This window comes from Pleurodeles waltl, chromosome 2_2 (genome assembly GCF_031143425.1).
Source record: "Pleurodeles waltl isolate 20211129_DDA chromosome 2_2, aPleWal1.hap1.20221129, whole genome shotgun sequence".
Lineage (NCBI taxonomy): Eukaryota > Metazoa > Chordata > Amphibia > Caudata > Salamandridae > Pleurodeles > Pleurodeles waltl.
Genome location: NC_090439.1, coordinates 1149989629 through 1150008960, shown reverse-complemented (window position 1 = coordinate 1150008960; position 19332 = coordinate 1149989629). Strand labels below are relative to the sequence as shown.

General features: G+C 43.9%; 1 protein-coding gene across 1 annotated transcript in view; it reads left to right on the top strand.

Moving 5' to 3' along the window:
* LOC138282985 (pentraxin fusion protein-like) overlaps nt 1–18381 on the top strand; it is a 34663-nt gene extending 16282 nt beyond the window's left edge. Inside the window, exons 2-3 of the mRNA XM_069221076.1 lie at nt 12359–12641; nt 15540–18381. Coding sequence (XP_069077177.1) covers nt 12359–12641; nt 15540–15681 — 425 coding nt within the window. The 3' untranslated portion in view covers nt 15682–18381. The remainder of the gene's footprint in view (nt 1–12358; nt 12642–15539) is intronic.
* Nucleotides 18382–19332: the final 951 nt, after the last annotated feature.

Below are 19332 nucleotides of genomic sequence, written 5' to 3'. Positions count from 1 at the left end.
GTACCTTATTTTTATGACAATATGCCACAAGTATCTCAGTGAGTACCCTCAGTAAGAAGGTAAGTAGTATACACAAGCTAGATGTACACAAACCCAAACCAGGTAAGTAAGAGTCAGAAAAGTAATGCAAACAGTGTAGAATTACAATAGGTTGCAATAGGTGAACATAGGTCTGGGGCAACACAAACCATATACTCCAAAAGTGGAATGCGAATCACAAATGGACCCCAGACCTATGGGAGCTTGTAGAGGGTCGCTGGGACTGTTCGAAAACAGTCCGGGTGTCCAAGATACCCCAACCCAAGACCCTAAACAGTAGGAGTAAAGTACACCTACTACCCCAAAAGAGCACAATAGTTGTGATAGGGGGATTCTGCAAGAACAGCAAACACCAGCAAGGCATTGAAGGTGGATTCCTGGACCTGAGGACCTGCAAGGCAAGGGGACCAAGTCCAAGAGTCGCAATAGTGTCCGGGGGGGCAGGAGCCCAGAAAACCCCAGATGAAGGTGAAAGGTAGCTGCCTCCGGGTGGAAGAAGCTTGGAGTTCTGCAACAACGAACAGGACTAGGAACTTCTCCTTTTGATGGAAGATGTCCCACATCGCGATGAAGGTAGCAGAAGTGTTCCCACTCAGAAATACCACAAACAAGCCTTGCTAGCTGCAAGGGTCGCGGTAGAGGTTTTTGGGTGCTGCTGGGGACCAGGAAAGACCAGGATGTCGCTTTGGAGGAGGAGACAGAGGGGGTGCTCAGCAACTCAGAGTCCCCCACAGAATCAGGCAGCACCCGCAGAAGTACCCGAACAGGCACTTAGAAGATTTGTGAACCAGAGCTGGCTCAGAGTCACAAAGGAGGGTCCCACGATGCCGGAGGCCAACTCACAGGGTTGAGCACTGCAGGACAGAGTGCTGGAGACCTAGGCTAGGCTGTGCACAAAGAAATCCTGGAAGAGTGCACAGGAGCCGGAGCAGCTGCAAATCATGCAGTACACAGGTTTGCAGTCTAGCGTGGGGAGGCAAGGACTTACCTCCACCAAATTTGGACTGAAGGATCACTGGAATGTGGGAGTCACTTGGATAGAGTTCCTGTGTTCCAGGGACCACGCTCGTCAGGATGAGAGGGGACCCAGAAGACCGGTGATGCAGTCTTTTGGTGCCTGCGTTAGCAGGGGGAAGATTCTGTCGACCCACGGGAGATTTCTTCTTGGCTTCCAGTTCAGGGTGAAGGCAGGTGACCCTCAGAGTAAGCACCACCAGGAAACAGTCGTGAAAGCCGGCAGGATGAGGTGCTACAATGTTGCTCGTAGTCGTCTTGCTACTTTGTTGCGGTTTTGCAGGCGTCCTGGAGCAGTCAGCAGTCGATCCTTGGTAGAAGTCAAAGAGGGAAGTGCAGAGGAACTCTAGTGAGCTCAAGCATTTGTTATCTGAAGGATTCCCCAGAGGAGAGACCCTTTAATAGCCAGAAAAGGAGGTTTGCCTACCAAGAAAGGATTGGCTACCAAGAGAGGTAAGAGCCTATCAGAGGGGGTCTCTGACGTCAGCTGCTGGCACTGGCTACTCAGAGCAGTCCAGTGTGCCCCCAACACCTCTGTTTCCAAGATGGCATAGGTCTGGGACACACTGGAGGAGCTCTGGGCACCTCCCCTTGGAGGTAATGGTCAGGGGAGTGGCCACTCCCCTTTCCTTTGCCCAGTTTCACGCCAGAGCAGGGCTGGGGGATCCCTGAACTGGTGTAGACTGGCTTATGCAGAGATGGGCACTATCTGTGCCCATCAAAGCATTTCCAGAGGCTGGGGGAGGCTACTCCTCCCCAGCCCTTCACACCTATTTCCAAAGGGAGAGAGTGTAAAACCCTCTCTCAGAGGAAATCCTTTGTTCTGCCTTCCTGGGCCAGGGCTGCCTGGACCCCAGGAGGGCAGAAACCTGTCTGCGGGGTTGGCAGCAGCAGCCACTGCAGTGGAGACCCCAGAAAGGCAGTTTGGCAGTACCCGGGTTCTGTGCTATATGTTTTATAACTCATGTAGTAGTGATTTGCCTCTCCTAAGAGTTCTTTAATGTTTTACGGTTAACATTCCAGTAAGGAGATTCCTTAGTTTTGTATGGTCCACCTTCCAGTAAGGAGATCGTGGGAATCATTAAAAGTGCAAGAACGTCTGGTGCCATAGATAAATAGCAATCACTAAGCAGGAGGTCTCCTTATGGGTTACTTGTTATGCCTGGAAGGGAAGCATTATTGTTCTTCTGTATAAAAAACGTTTAAACATTTCTCTCACCAGTTATAGGCAAATTGCCCTCTTGGATGTGAATGGCAAATTATTTGCCAAAAGCATTCTTCTCCATCTCCAAGAACGGGCATTTGGAAATAACATCATTCCAGTACAGCAGGACAGCTTTTGAAAGAACTGTGGTACTCTTGATAGCATTGCTGCTTTCCAACCACTCATAGAGAAGTATCCTCAGTTGAGAGGCATGCCTATGTACTCCATGTTCATTGATTTCTCCACAGCATTTGATAGGGTAGACCAAGGGACACTCTGGAGAAACTTGCTTGTGCTAGGAATCCCCGCACATCTTTTGAGGCTGATAATAGCCCTTCACTCCTCTGATTGGTCTCAAGTCCTGATGGGTGGGAACCAAGATTTGTCAAAAATAGTGGTGACGCAGAATGGTTTGAAGCAAGCGTGCCTACTGCCACCACTTCTCTTTTTGCTTTATATTTGTGATCTGCCTTGCAGAGTAGGTATGGCAAAGGAGGTTCCTCCTAAACTTCGTTCAGTGGATGATTGTTGTCTATTGTATGCCACCAAAGTAGTCCTTTTGGAGTTAACTCCAATATGACTTCAAAGGCCCCTTAGTGCTTTGGAAGACTATGTGGGGGAGCACTAACTAATAAATCTCAAAGAGTAAAGTCCTGACCTTTAGAACAAAGGGTGTTAGAATTAGGTGTAGTGCTAATTGCTTTTTGGGGAGTGCAAAGATGGAAAAAGTGCAATTTTACATTTACTTCGGTAGGGTTTTTTCAAATAATTGTCAAAATAACGATCATGCACATAAATCACTGTACAAGTAATGCACTGTTCCAGGCTTCTGCCATTCATAGATTGTATAAAAACTGCAGACAATTCACTTTGCACATGTCATATTGGTTTAAAGGGCAAAAATTCTGCCCACGTTGAATTATGCTGGCAAAGTGATGGACATGCAGCACTGTACCTTTTTTGACATTGTGGAGGGGCATATTTGGCATCAAATTTGAAATGTGAATTCTTTGTGTTACCCATTTGTTCTTCAACTCAATTTTGAGTTAAAGTTATGAGGTGGGGTAACAGCCTGCTCGGAAGTAAAATGGGGTCAATCCGAGCTGCGCTATAGTATGAAATCTTCCACACTATGAGAGAGAAAAGTGCATTTTAGTCCTCTCATAAAAAAATTAAAAACATTGTTTGATATTGTTGAAATTAGGGATTTTTATGCCTAAAACATCTTCTAAAAATCTTATTAAAAAATATTTGTATAAAGCGAGCATGAAAAGGAATACTTGCTCTGTTCACAGCATGTGAGGAATAAGATTGTAATAGAAAGTAGTATATGTAACAATCCTCTACCCTACCTCACATGGAACCTCCCAAATGGTGTCCAGAGAATTATCTTGATCCTAAGGTTAATTTTGTTTCCTCTGCGAGTGAATATGGCAAGGCATACAGAAGAAATAGAGACTTTGTGAACACTGTTTTAATCATCTTCAAGATCTAAATCATGTGGGTTTTGTGTGTCCACATTGTACTGTGAGTGTCGCCACTTTTTGTGACCAGTCTTTTTGAACTATAATATATATTTGGCAACCAATTTCGTCAATGTTTATTCCCCCCAACAGAAATAGTTAGTGCAAAACTTGTTATCTTTAATAAATGTTTCTTAAGTGTGTTTTAATCATGCATGATTGTGTGCATTAGCACTTTTGCACTTTATTATTGAGTCGTAATGAACAGTAAATTCTTTCATGCAGGTATATGTTCCATTTGCACTTTAAATGCTGTGACTTTTTTCACAGATTTTTGTGTATATTAGTGTTCTTGCGCTTTAATATTGAGTTCAATGAATTTTACATCTTATTCAAGTAGCCATATGTCTCATCTGAACTTCATACTGTGTGATTTGGTTTTCAAATCGTCTTTTGCGCATATTAACATTTTTCTAATGATATTATTGTACTGTAATAAATTATAAACTCTTATTCTGCAGTTAAGTGTTCATTTGCACTTTACATGTTGTGACCTTCTTAGGTTGTTTTTAACATTGTTGCACTAACACCTGTGTAAACATTTATAATGGATGCATTTTTGCATTTATGTGAACCTCAGTTGCGTTCCAAAACAGAAATAAATACAAATTGATTGGATTGATTGAAAATGCCACTTTTAAAAAGCTGGCATTTTCTTGTCCTAACCATTGGTTACCTGCTGCCCGTGTCTTGGGGCACATGACTGTGAATAGCTTGGCAGTTTGCCTTTCTGTATTGACAGTGAGGCAAAGAGGGTCTAGGTGTTGGCAGTATGGGTGTAGAAGGAGCTGTTCCCTTCCCCACCTACATTTCAATAAGCTGTCTCCAGAATAAGCAACTGGATGACTGTCCTGCTGTATAAGAAAGGAAGCCTTGACTTGCTTCCTGAGCCCAGGACCAACAGAGTGACTCCAAGATCTAGCTGGCTAGGCTGCTGTTCTGAGCTGCAGGGGCAGAACAAGCTCCAGAGGCCTCCCTGCAACTGTCCAGCTGCCCTGTTGCACTAAATCTGCAACAGGACCTAGCTGTGCCCTGCTGGCCTCTGCTGGGGTGAGTCCCTGATCCCAAAAAGGTGCCTTCCCAGGTCCTGGATTATTTACTAGCATCAGAGAAAACTCCTCCTTGCCTCATGGAAGGTTCCTTTGAAACCAACATTAGCAACACAAAGTACCACAAAACCTCGCCACACAGCTGAAAGCTCATCAGAACCGAGGCAAAGTGACACAAAGCCATGTAAAGCCTCACTACGCAGCGGAAAGCTCATTGGAACCGATGCAGCACAACGCAACTTGATGTAACACCTCACAACTCCTGTTCAGCGGTCTCATCGAAACTGACGCAGCGTGGCACGACTCAAGGCAGCACCTCGCAGGTCCTGATGAGCGCCCCCATCAGATCCAATTCAACTAGACACAAGACCTCGCTTCTCAGCCCAAGTACAACCAGATAATCTATCCAGCAGGCCAATGAGGGTCCTGTAGCTGGCCTACTCTCTATCGTGGTTGACCTGAACTTGTGACTTTGTCCTGGTCCCATATAACCAGATAACCACAGATGACACTGTGCTTTTTGGTGCTACTTGTACCTAAGACTTTGAAATTTCAGATCTCCAGTTCTACTTATTGGGTTTTTGTCATTTAGGTATCATTTTATTTATTAGAGTTTACTCTATTCCTCTAGATTTATTTGGATTTTTTCTTGTGTTGTGTTTTTACGTTATTACTGTTTGTGTACTGCAAAAATACTTTGCACATTGCTTCTAAGTTAAGCCTTTCTACTTTTCTGCCAAGCTATTAGAAGGATAAGCACTTTTTATGATTCACCCTGATTGTGGTTGTTGCTTGAGAAGGGGTTCACCCCCCTAAGCCAATAACCTGATTTCTAACATTGGTGCTCAACAGTTGGATCCAGTACTTGTGTTTGTGCAGTGCCACTCTGTGATTTTGTGTAACAGTAGAAATCCCTATTATTAATCTAACATCAGATTCAACCTCTTTTTAAATTGTACTTGATTGGCATCTTCCACTATTTCCCAGTTCACTTTGATTCTGCCTGACTTTGTGCATCTGAGACTCTGCTTGCAAGCATGGAGTTTGAGCTCAACAACACAGAGACTGAACTCAAGACTCTGCATGAAGAAAAGGCTTCAAGCAAAAAAGGGCTACAGGAAGAAGGAGCTGCAGAAGGCCCTCCAGGCCTGGAAGGAGGCCCATCGGCTATCGTCTACAGGTGCATGAAGAGAATGAGGAAGTGGACTTTGAGGAGGAGATGGAAGGGGAGGTATCAACCCCTGGTGGTAACCTAAGAGGAGAGAGCAGAGCCAATAGGAGTGGGGGTCCTCTGTTATATCTAGAGCAGGCAGCAGTATCTCCTCCCGCAAGGTTTCCCTTGAGGAACTGGCAGACAGGGAAGTTATAAGGGAGTTCAGGCTACAGTTGGACAGATTGAAGCTGTTGAGGCAGGTGCCCTGAGTGTTGTAAAGGAGAGAAATGCTGAGGCAGAAAGAGCCTTGGAAAAATAGAAGGCTGGGCTGACAGGCTCCTGGAGGAAAATAAATTGGCCCTGGAGGAGAAGAAAATTCTGCTGGCTCATAAAATGAGTAAACAAGTATTGGACCTGAAAGTCCCAAAAAACACAGGGTCCAATAGAGACAATGGAGTCCACATTCCTAAAGACCTGGAGCCTAGCTATGCGGTGGGGGATGACATTGATGAATAGGCTCCCAAAAGTGGATTGTGGAGTGAGTCTCTCGAAACACATGCCCATGGTGGGGAGCGATACCCTGCTGACCCTACAGGTGAAAGCCATTCTTGTCAGTTTGAACTCACTATGAGAAATACCACATAAAGTTTAGCGACAGCCACATGCTTTCAAGCCAGACCTGGGTTGATTTCATTGATAACTCTAGTAAGACACTGAATGGTTGGGTAAAGGGCAACAAGAAGAGTAATTATGAGGAGCTTTATGATCTGATTTTGAGAGAACACATATTCAATGCTTGCTTTACATAGATGTACCAACACCTATTGATACCAAGTTCACCTCACCCAGGAAGATTGCCAAGAAGGCAGGCTTCTGGATCAGCACCGGAGTGCAAACAAAGGTACCAAAGGTACCTGCAAGTGATTGTAAGAAAAGTGATTCACCCCTGCACACCCTCCCAACAGAGTGATTGGGAGGTCCAAAGTGACACTGACAGGTCCCAGAATAAGGTGTGGCAGGAGTTCTAATGCTCCTTGTGAGAAAAAGGTGAGAGGTTCCGTTGGTTGATGGCCCATGGCAAGCCATTTCCAACCCCACTGCTTTGAGTGTTCCCAGTTCAGACATAAGCAGGGGGGGGGGTCTGTCCTAAGAACCAACCGACTGGTGGAAGATCATACCTTATTGCAAATTAAGATTTCTCACATTAACCTACTGTTAGAAATGGGGTCTTTGGTTGACAGTCAGGTTACCCCCTGTTCAAGCAAGGACCCTCACACTAGTCAGGGTAAAAGAGAGTCACCCTCAGCTAACCCCTGCTTACCCCCTTGGTAGCTTGGCAGAGCAGTAGGCTCAACTTCAGAGTGCTAGGTGTAAAGTATTTGTACCAACACACACAGTAGCTTAATGAAAACACTACAAAATGACACAACACCAGTTTAGAAAAATAGGAAATATTTATCTAAACAAAACAAGACCAAAACGACAAAAATCCAACATACACAAGTCAAGTTATGAATTTTTAAAGATTAAACTCATAAATAGCGCTTAGAAACAAAAATGCTTCGATGAGGTGTTAACACGGCGTGACAGAGTCGTTCCCACCAAGCCGACACCAACGGCGCCGGACACAGAGTCGCGTAGACCCCCAAGTACAGTACCTTTGGTGAAGAGTGAAAACAAGCCGATGCGCGAAGTCGGGGATCGCGGCATCTGTGTGAAATGTTGAATCCGTGCACTTCGAGCGGCGTCGGTCACGACGTGGTGCGGCGACTTCCACGGAGTCGCGGACTTCAGCGAGGCTGCAGCGGCGTTGGGCCTGCGAAGAGCGTCGCTTTCCAGCGAAGGTCACGGCGTCGGGTGCAGGCGGTGTCACCGGATTCAGCAGCGGCGTCGGTCCAAAGTCGTCCGAAGTCGATTTCCTTGGATTTCCACCAGCTTTCCTTTCAAGGGCCCAGGGACTGGATAGGGCACCACTTGTCAGAGCAGGAGTCTCACCAGAGACTCCAGGTGCTGGCAGAGAGAAGTCTTTGCTGTCCCTGAGACTTCAAACAACAGGAGGCAAGCTCTAAATCAAGCCCCTGGTTTTCTTCACAAGATGGAAGGCACACAAAGTCCAGTCTTTGCCCTCTTACTCTGGCAGAAGCAGCACTGCAGGAAAGCTCCACAAAGCACAGTCACAGGCTGGGCAGCCCTTCTTCCTCAGCTATTCAGCTCTTCTCCAGGCATAGGTTCCTCTTGGTTCCAGAAGTGTTTCTAAAGTCTGTGGATTTGGGTGCCCTTCTTATACCCAGTTTCTCCTTTGAAGTAGGCCTACTTCAAAGTAAAGTCTCTTTGGAATGTGAAATCCTGCCTTGCCCAGGCCAGGCCCCAGACACTCACGGAGACTGCATTGTGTGAGGGCAGGCACAGCCCTTTCAGGTGCGAGTGACCACTTCTCCCCCACCCCAGCACAGATGGCTCATCAGGATATGCGGGCTACACCCCAGCTCCCTTTGTGTCACTGTCTAGTGTGAGGTGCAACCAGCCCAACTGTCAAACTGACCCAGACAGGGAATCCACAAACAGGTAGAGTCACAGAAATGGTATAACCAAGAAAATGCTCACTTTCTAAAAGTGGCATTTTCAAACGCACAATCTCAAAATCAACTTTACTAAAAGATGTATTTTTAAATTGTGAGCTCAGAGACCGCAAACTCCACAGGTCCATCCGCTCCCAGAGGGAATCTACACTTTATTCAGATTTAAAGGTAGCCCCCATATTAACCTATGAGAGGGAAAGGCCTTGCAACAGTGAAAAACAAATTTAGCAATATTTCACTGTCAGGACATATAAAACACATTACTATATGTCCTACCTTAACCATACACTGCACCCTGCCCTTGAGGCTACCTAGGGCCTACCTTAGGGGTGTCTGACATGTAAGAAAAGGGAAGGTTTAGGCCTGGCAAGTGGGTACACTTGCCAAGTCGAATTTACAGGTAAAACTGCACACACAGACACTGCAATGGCAGGTCTGAGACATGATTACAGAGCTACTTATGTGGGTGGCACAGCCAGTGCTGCAGGCCCACTAGTAGCATTTGATTTATAGGCCCTGGCACCTCTAGTGCACTTTACTAGGGACTTACTAGTAAATCAAATATGCCAATCATGGTTAAACCAATCACATACACATTTTGTAAAGGAGCACTTGCACTTTAGCACTGGTTAGCATTGGTAAAGTGCCCAAAGTAAAACAAATAGCAAAATCAGAGTCCAGCACACATCAACAACCTGGGGAACAGAGGCAAAAAGTTAAGGGAGACCACGCCAAGGATGAAAAGTCTAACACCTATTAATTGGCAAGTACACCATTACCCGATGTCATCCTCTATACCCAGCATTTATGGATCTCTCTAATGTCTTCAACAGGGTAAAGCACTCCAAGGTGTGGCACCCATTACTGGATCTAGGTTTAGATGTTGTCAATTTCCTTGCCAATTTGAATTCAAATCTGATGGTTGCAGTTGTGGATTGCAAAATCCCCCAACACCACTCTGACAATGCTCATTGGTGAGTTATACCAGTCCAGTTCATGTATCTGCATTATATGTCAACTTCCAGCCAAGCCTTTAGATGAAGTTGAGGGGCAGACTGTTAGCGGTATATAGCAGATGATGGTTGTCCATGGCTGGACAGGCCTTTTATTGCACTGAGCATTTCCCTGGTGGCCAGTTTTCAAAGCCTGGGACCACTGATGACGGCTCTATCACTTTCCCCAGCTCCTCAAGACTATTTTCAGCAAGCAGGAGGGCTTCAAAAGAGAGAATAAGAGAGGGGGAGGGGCAAAGAGGGATGACGGATTGAGAGATCAGAGAGAAAGAGAGGACAGAACAAGAGTAAAAGTTGCTAGAAAGATAGAGAACAATGAGAGAAAGGAGGTAGGGCTGGTTTGAGCATTTCTGCCAGGCTTGCTTTCAGTTCCCCAGTCAAGCTCTGGCTGGGTCATTTGACGTGCTGCTAAAATCCAGTTACAGCTGCAGGTAGCAGGTTTGAAGGCTACAGTGGATCGTGGTTTAACATTATACAAATGACAAGTAAATTCAGAGTTGATGCTACCGAACAGTTGCAATTTCATTCAGAATGCACCTAAAACCACGAAGATTAAAAAACCCAAACACTCTTTTTGCCGTGGTTTGATTTTTTTCCACAATTTAGATAAAGCAATGAAACTGTCGGCTCCCACACCCTGAAGATGCTGAGGAAGGTCTTCAAATGCACCCAAGCAACACTACAAAAACTGTCACTCATGCCCTGGTCACCGAACCTTCGAGTATGGGAACACCCTCTATACGGGGATCAACAAGAACCTTACTAGAAGACAACAAACCACCCAGAACTCAGCAGCCAGACTCAACCTCCCACACAGAACCACATCACACCACACCTCAGGAAACTACACTGGCTCCTGGTGCCCAAACATGCTCAGTTCAAACTCTTCACACACACATTCAAGGCACTACACAACTCAAACCCCACTTAGCTGAGCAGTTGCATCTCCTTTCATAAACAACCCAGATATCTGAACTCCACAGGACTCCTACTCACATACAACCCACACATATACAGAACCGGATAAAGAGGATGGGTGTTCTCTTACATCACTTCAAAAGTGTGGAAGAACCTTCCACTTCACATCAGAGCCTCCTCCTCTCTTCTTGAATTCTGAAGGAAGCTGAAGACCTGGCTTTTCAATTAAACAACCTACCATAGGAAGGGCTAGGCACACAGAACTGCTCAGCACAAGAATACCTTTGTATGTTATAGTGCCTTTAGCAAATATAACATAACATAACATACCATAACATCTGTTACCACCATAGGAAAGGTTAGAGATTTACTCCAACGTGAGTACCAACAGTTCTAGTGCAGGAAGTGGAAAGGAGGCACATCAAAACCTGGGGGGCAAATGGGGAAGGGATTCCTCTAAGGAGAGAAAACATGTTAATTTGTACAGTGAGCTGCCTTTCCACAAAGCGGAATGGAACTCTGCATGTAACTTCACACCTGGAAAATAGTAGCTGTCAAATGTCATTCTGAGTAGGACACTGGGAAATGTACAAGTGTTGCAGCTTTCCAGGAATACTGGGAATTAATGAGAATTCTCAAAACTCATAAATATAAACATGTGAAATGGGCCAGTCACAGCCTTATTGTGGTTTACTTTTATTATAATGAGCAAAGGCCCAGATGTATAAAATCACAGGGTTTGTGACAGCAAAATGACTTTTTGGTATTCACTAAACTCTTTTGTCAATTCAGTAAAGGGTTACTGAATTTCAAGATGGGTTCAGACAAGAATATTGAAAAGCTATTTGTAAGAGGTGTATTTAGGGCACACCTTCCAATTTGCGATTTGGTGTGCAGTGTATCAATAGTTTGTGACTGAAATTCTGGTCTGGAATTGAGGTCATGAACCATTGAAAAGTAATGGCTTCTCAAAGGAGGTGGTAACTGTTGTGGCTTCCTTCTATCTTATGCATTCTCCCCACTACCTTAATGTTCCGTGCTGCTCAGCCAGTGAGTGAGGTCCTTGTATGGTTGGAATGTTGAGAGTGTTGTGCCTGATTGGATGGAGAGTTGGATGGGAAGGGCTAAGCAGCAGGATACTGCTCCGGGTGGGGCCCCATCTGTAACCTACAACTGAGCTTCTTTTATAACTTACAAGCATCCATCCTTGATTGCAACAGTAACCAATTCACAAAGGGGGGTACTGGGAAAGTGTATTTGGCAGTAGACCATGGTCCAGAAGTCCACTACAATCTCTTGAACAAACTGTTAAAAAAAGCCAACATTTCCTTTTAAATACAGCCCCAATTCATTTAAAGGGCTCCAATTTGACTGACTCGCAATTTGCAACCTATTGTGTATAATAATGACCCACTGCAAATCTTTATTGTGCGAATCATTCCATTAATATATTAATCAGTTGGCAACACCGGTTTTAATTAGCAAGAAGCTGTTGGACACTTTGCTACCACATTTAATTCCGAATTAAATATTAGTACATCTGGCCCAAAAGCTACTATGGCAACTCCTACCCTGCTCACTTGTAAAATTATTTTTCTGCACTACTTTTGAATATAGTTTTATCCCCCATCTTCCAGTTGTCTTAGAAATTTGAGCTGGTCTTTTTTCAAACTAATAACAGTTATTCATTGGAGAATGGGCTTAGTATTGTAAATTAATGTGTATTCATGTGCTCATGAAGAACATGGTTTATCCCTGAATATTTCATGAAATTCTTCTAGAACTTTCTGAAGTAATTGACACGCAGGGCTGTGGAGCCTCCTCTTCTCCCGGCGTCATAGCCCCTGTTCCCTCTCATTCTTTCAGCGAAGAACCTGGCGCGCGAAGGGGTGGCCCGACAGAGCTCCCAGTTCGCCCTCTTTCCGTGGGCTACCGCGGCGCGCGCCATCGACGGGAACCGTAAGCAGGATTTCCAGCGCTCCTCCTGCACGCACACCGGCCCGGACAGGGCTCCCTGGTGGCGGCTGGATCTCAAGCAGCCTCGCACGGTAGGCGCTGTCGTTGTATACAACAGGAATGACTGCTGCCAGCCGCGCCTAGAAGGGGCGGATATTCGCGTCGGGAATTCCCCGGACAATAACAACCCAAGGTAAGCGGTCGATAGATGGTAATGCATTACTATTTTGAGGATTTGATGTGCAGCCACTTTCCCTATGTCTTTTTCTGAGTCATTATCCCTTTGAGATAAATATCGGGTTCAATGTTTTTCTTAATTATTTATTATTAATTCATTCATAATAATTATTTAAGAAAAACATATTTTATTTTCTTAGTTATAACCTTTACTGGAATTCTCTGGTTAACCAATTCCTTAACTCATAACAACGTTTAACTTTTTATTTTTAGCATTTGCACGCTAATCTGCCTGCCCGACAGCATTTAACAGGTATTCAAATATGCGATAGGTGAACTGCCCGTATTTTTACTTTGCAATTTAGAATGCATGGAATTATGTCACCACCTTCTGTCTTAGTCTATAAATAATGTAAACCGGAAATGGTGGTATTGGTAATTTTTGATTTCATGTAGATTACTCCGCCAATCCCCTGTTGTTGCTGCAATTGCTCTTACTGCACCAATATTGGGATCCTTGTGATGGTTGGTATACATTCCACATTTTCTCTTGTGTTCTTCTGAAGCTTCTCCTTCAGCAGGATATTTATGTGTTCCTGACAGTTGCTAGCTGAGAGACTAACACCCTGACTCATCAGTCACCCATCCTGGAGGATCCTGATGGTCCTGATGGGGCCATAGGACCCAAGACACAATGCACAGTCTCCAAGGATGTCGACTAGATCCCGCTCATGGCATTACCAAGGGAAAGGCCTTCATATTTAAAGGATGGCCGCACTGCATACACCTTAAGCATGTCATGGGCTTGACTGAGAGAAACGTTGGGCCTATCTGCAGCCTATCGGAGGCCAATAGGCACTCCGTGCGCCCCGTCTCTGATGAAACCGTCCAATCCTGAAAAGTTAAGGAGCTGAGGGCTTTGTTAGAAGCATTGGGCCTCTTAACTAGGGTAGCCTTGAGGAATGTCAGTATCCCCAATAACACACGTTTCTCACCCTTTATTCCTTAACTATGAACAATGTGGTGTTTATTTGTTTTAAATCTATAATAAGTGGGGTTTTAGGTAGTTTCACCAGGATAAAATCTATATAGAAGCTCTATTTCTAAATGTGTATTTTAATAATTCAAAAAGGTTTACAATCTTGATTGTGGTCACAAAACATTGATTGGATACTGAACCCATAGTGTGTGGTAGCTATTGGCTAATTGGAAGCCGTCTGGGAGTCAAAGTTTCCACTCCATGAATGTAGGCTGTGGGTACTAAGGGTGGGAATGGGCACACGCCACACCAGTGACGCATTGCACGATCTACCCAGTGCCCTTCTTTCTCCTCATGACAATTTCACGATTTTTTTACTGCAGAGCCTGTCTCCTTAAGGGACATGGGCTTCAATGAAAAATTGCCAGGACTTTGCAAATATGAATGCAGGGATGGGTAGCTCGCTCACATGTATCACTTATACACAAAGATAGGCCTCAGGATACAGGATAGATAGCCATGGCTAGACCACCACAAGGAATGCATCACCCCACTGGAATGAGTAAGAAAATGGTCCGAGCCACTAAAGAAAATACATCTGCCGGATCACAAATCCTCAATGTTGTTAATTTATATTTATAGAAGTATAGATGGTGTAGATGGTGACAGTGAATTGTGGGGATGTCCGACATTTCATAGCAATTGTGAGCAAGAATATTTAAACTTTAGTAAGGACACAGATGAAAATTATGCATTCTCAACATTGCTTCATTTAACACATCAGCCATGTAACCACAAGCAGTAAAAACAGAAAAGATCACAACAGGGAACAGCTGTTCTTTCAATCTTCAGAGGTACTCTTGCAAACTTTATGTGATCATTTTGCATCCACTTAGATATTTAAATGGATATTTATGCCTTCGCATTTGATTCAGTTTCAAATCAAAAGCAAGAATTACATGATTTCCTTACAAAGGAAAGAGAAGTTCCTTGCAGCAGGAGAGGTGGAGTTTAGGATGTCCAAAGGGTTCATAGCCTGACTTGTGTGCTCATTGGTTACTAGACATTCTACTGTTACATATGGGATACCTGAGAGCACTGGGATTTGTAGCTTTGTCCTGATCTTTTCTGTGTTTACTGCTCGTGGTTTGCATGGCTGCTGTGTTAAAATAAAGCAAAGTAGAGAATGCCTAATTTGAAGCCTTCAGACCTGACATACAAGCCACTCTTTCGAGCTACAGACTCTTTGTGAGAGCCAGGCATACCAAAAGAAATTGAACCTGTGATTCAGACCATGCTGTGATGTGTCTTTTCACCTCAGCTTGTAGAAAAAGTAAAACATCCTAACTAACCAGCCAACGACATCAAGATAGGATAACTCACCCCTGATTCAAAATCAGGTAAACATGATGGAGCATACAAAGAACCACTTTTGGAGCAAAGATGAGGGATTAGCTTTATGTTAACTTTAATTTAAGATCATGTGCTTCTGTGCGAGACAGGTGGTCAAACCAAGAATTATATATACACAAAGAGGTAAGCTGGGGTGGCATCTGCATACATGAAACCAGTACATTTAGCATTGATCCACAATAATACACTATAGTAGTGATAAAAACTGTTGATATTGCTTATCACAGATTTGATAAAGGCTTTCCATTTCAATAGGCGATGGAGTGGTCAGAGGTAGTACAAGCATAAAGAAGAAATGGTTGGAAGAAGTTCAAATTCCCAAAGAACATATAGTTTGAGAGTGCTTACATTTTTTAGGTATAGAGCAGTTGTAAGTTCCACTAAAAGTACATATTGATTGCTCATCCTCTCATACAGCTGTCAATAAACCATTATTGTCACCTCTCGACGTTTGCCTGCTTTCTATTTAATTCCTTCTGCTATAACTCACATCTGTTCATCTGTCCATCTCCTTTCCCATAGCTGTGGTTCCTTCTCTCCGCTGGGCGTGTACTACAATTTAAGGTTCTGCTGTGATGGTCTCGTGGGTCGATACGTCAGTGTAGTTATCCCAAACCGGAAGGATTTCCTCACACTGTGTGAAGTGGAGGTTTACGGTCCATAAGCCAACGTGGTCTGACGTCAGACAGAAAATAAAGTGTTTCACTGGACGTGCTGCTCCGAGCTCCACTTGGCACTACTCCACCATGGCTGAGGAGATGACCTCTGCATGCTACTCTGTTTTCCATCATGCAAGTTCACTTGATGACTAGCTAATGTCTTGTGGAAGCAATCAAGTGTTCAGTAACATGATATGAACTATTACTGTAATACTCTAAGGCCTTTATTTATGGGCAATTGGCGTAGGGCAGCACAGCTCAGCAAGTCTTATTGTTGTACTGGCCTCCATCGATGTGAAAGGGCAGAAATGAGGTGTATTTATGAAATACTGTGCATTCTTGTCCTTTCCCCCTGTGCCAGCTAAAAATTTGCTGCCTAGAACCAGTGCAGGCACCCTTGTACCATGGTGGGCACCTTCCTGCATAAAAACAATCCATAGAGGTGTTTTTCTCTTTCTACGTGTGCTGCAGAATACAGCACACCTGGAAAGAGGAAGAAAATGAGGATAAATAAATACATCTTTCCTCATTACCCCATCCCTGGGGAGGTGTAAGCTTTTACCGCTATCCCAGGTTTACATCATTAGGTAAATCAGGGACAGCAACGAAATCCATGGGTGTTGCGTGGGAAAACCTACTAAATGCCCCTGCACGCAGAGTAGGGCAGTGCAGCGACTTGCTGTGCTTTGCCTTATTCCATGTCTGAGTCCATGAAAAATCACAGAAAGGAGCTCTATGTGGCCTCATAGATATGGTTGAGAAGCTTGTGCCACCAGAGCATAAAAAAAGCGCCACTCGGCGGTGCAAGCCTCTCGTAAATATGCTCCTACATTTATCTCATGAGTACACAAGTGCTGGTGAAGCAAATAGGACTGGCTTGCATTTTTAGGTATAAGTCACATGTGTTAGATCTGCTTTCCTGTATGCTTCTCCCTGTCTCTGCAATTCTGAATTATTTATGAAAGAAATTTAACATATTCTAATGAGTGTCAACATTGGTACACACTGGCAGAGTTGGTAAACATGTATTGCACTGTATGGAAATAACAAATCTAATTGTTTTGTTAGTATGTCTGAAATGCATATTCACAACCTTAAAGTGCCAAGATTGTGGCTTCTTTCGCGTTCTTCAGCTGTGTCTGAGCAACATGAGTGTGCATGTCAAAGCAAAATCTTAGGTATGAATACACTGTTGCAGAATGAGTACAGTTCCTGGACAAATATTGTTTGCAAAGGGAGTGGAGGTAAAACGTAATTCCTTATGAAAATGTACCTTGAGAAATCAATAAGAGTGGCATATATGTTGAATTATATGTAACAACCGCTGATAAAGGCAGTAGGTCTCACCAATAAAAGTCTGTGCTATTGGCTTTGCATATGCATGCAAGAGCTGTGATGTGCTCCGATGTAACAACAACCATTTTTGCTTTTTAAATTTAGTATTTGAACTGTCATCTTAGAATGGTTAACGAAAAGTAAGAAGGAAAGTGTTAAAAGAATGGGAAAATACTGTGTGACCGAAAAGAACGGATGAGAATGAAAAGGGAGAAAGAAAACAGAATGTGTGGGTGGGGGAAGTGAAAACTGTATAACAAAAAAAGGAATAAAGGTGCAACAGAGGGAATGGATTAAAAGCAGAAAGAAAAAGAGTATGGGCATTGATGTCAGGAGGAACGAATGAGGAAGAGACCAAGGAAAGGCATTTACTCTTATGGAGTGCTGAAATGAAAAACATTTCACCTCATTCAACAGTGGAATGATATAACTCATCCATTCAGAACACTTTGAGACTGATACATCCCTGTACAGACCAAACCCAAGAATGGGGCAGAAAGCCTTCAGATCCAGAGCAGAGACCTAAGATGCACAACAAAGCAATCCAATCAAGAGCAAGGGCTGACCCAAAGCCCACCCTAAGAAAACATAATTTATTGAAAACAATGGGTCTGCACCATTCAATGGAAGCTGACGGTGTAGTATAGCTATTTTAGCCATATTTTATACACGTTATTGTAGCTAACTAGGCCTGCAGCTGTACACTTTCACCCAGATAAATATTTGTAAGCAAGGTTTTATTTTTTTAGCAAGAGCCACTTTTGCGTTGCTGTTTTAACATTACTATCGCATTGTCCTTCCGCCTAGGAAAACACTGCGTTCGTAGCAGAGACTCTGTGCTTCTTCCAAGGCTACAGATAGGATTTCCGACAAATGTGGTATGCTGTGTCTTTAACATCCTCAGAAAGATTAGGCTATTTCTTAGAATGTTAGTAGTTGTAGTATAAGAACACCCCTTTGTCCCAGACACATTAGGGGGAGATTCCAGACAGATTTCCACGACTGTATGCTCATTGCTGAATGCTTAGCTACAGCTACCTGCTTAAATGGCCGAACCTTTGATCTGTATGGGGACGTTGTCTTTGTAAACTTCAGGGCTATTCTCCAGGTATGAGGGATGATGTTCTCCCAGGGGGAAACTAGAAGGGCAGATTAGGCTTAGTATGCTGTGCTCATACTTAGCGTAGAAAGGAGGATCATAGATCCACCCCCCTTTTGATAGGACTGTTTGATAGTATGATAGGACTGTTTTTGTGTTTTACATTTCTAGTCACATGCTTGCTTTTATTTTGTTTTATCATCCTAGTTATTGCTATCCATACGCTCTTATCTAAGATGCAGTTATTTCAATAAATGCTTATTGAACTTTATTCTGCCTCTGTTGTCTTAGCCTGAGTAAGATTTTGGTAACTGAGAGAAAGGGATGCAATCTGATTCACCACGATTCCCTGAGGAGTCTATCTTGCCATGTGCCCGGTTGTCACAATCATCTCGGCCAGAGATGAGGCGCTGCTAGTTAGCCGGAAAACCCAGATTAGGCCGATAGGTATTACCTGGTGTGGAATTGTAATTAGCACCTGCAATCCAGGCGATCCTACCACCCAAACCAAGTAGCCTCATTCCCATAATGAGAACCTACGTGACATAGCACCATCAATAATTGGTGAGGCACTAATATTCGGATCCTCCTAAGTATCTCTGTCTCACTGAAGGCTAAAGACACCTCGATACTATATACTGAAACTTCCGTGGTATTCAGGATTTCCTCCTCAACAAGGTACGTAGGACCGATCTTAAGCTGTAGGTTGTTCAAGCTTGAACCTTAAAAGGATGAATCCCCAGTTGGTATCCTTATCTCTGAACACATAAATACCAGTAATATGGCAAACCCACAACAGGTAGCAATAGCAGTGAATATGAGCCCCCCCATACTGCACATTTACTGGCAAACGGTCTAACGTCCCAAGGGGGTCCAGTTACATTTGTTGTTAAGGCTCATGCAGCCTTCAGAAAGAGAAATGTTTTATTCATGGGTCAACTTTCCCGCAGTAGATGGGAACACACATACATTCCATAACTTCACATCTGCAAATCCACCTGCACAATATAGAGCTTATGGATATTTAGATATACCTTCAACCTATCAATACCATAATAATTGGCTTGATGGCACCCTACCTCACACAATTCTACCTGTTGGGTTAGGTCCTTTGAGTAATGATGGCCCGACCTGGCCTTTATTGGCCAAATATATACTACATCCTGAAGCTGTAGCCTCGGCGATAGCTGAGGTCTGACGCTTGCATACAGAGCTTACAACA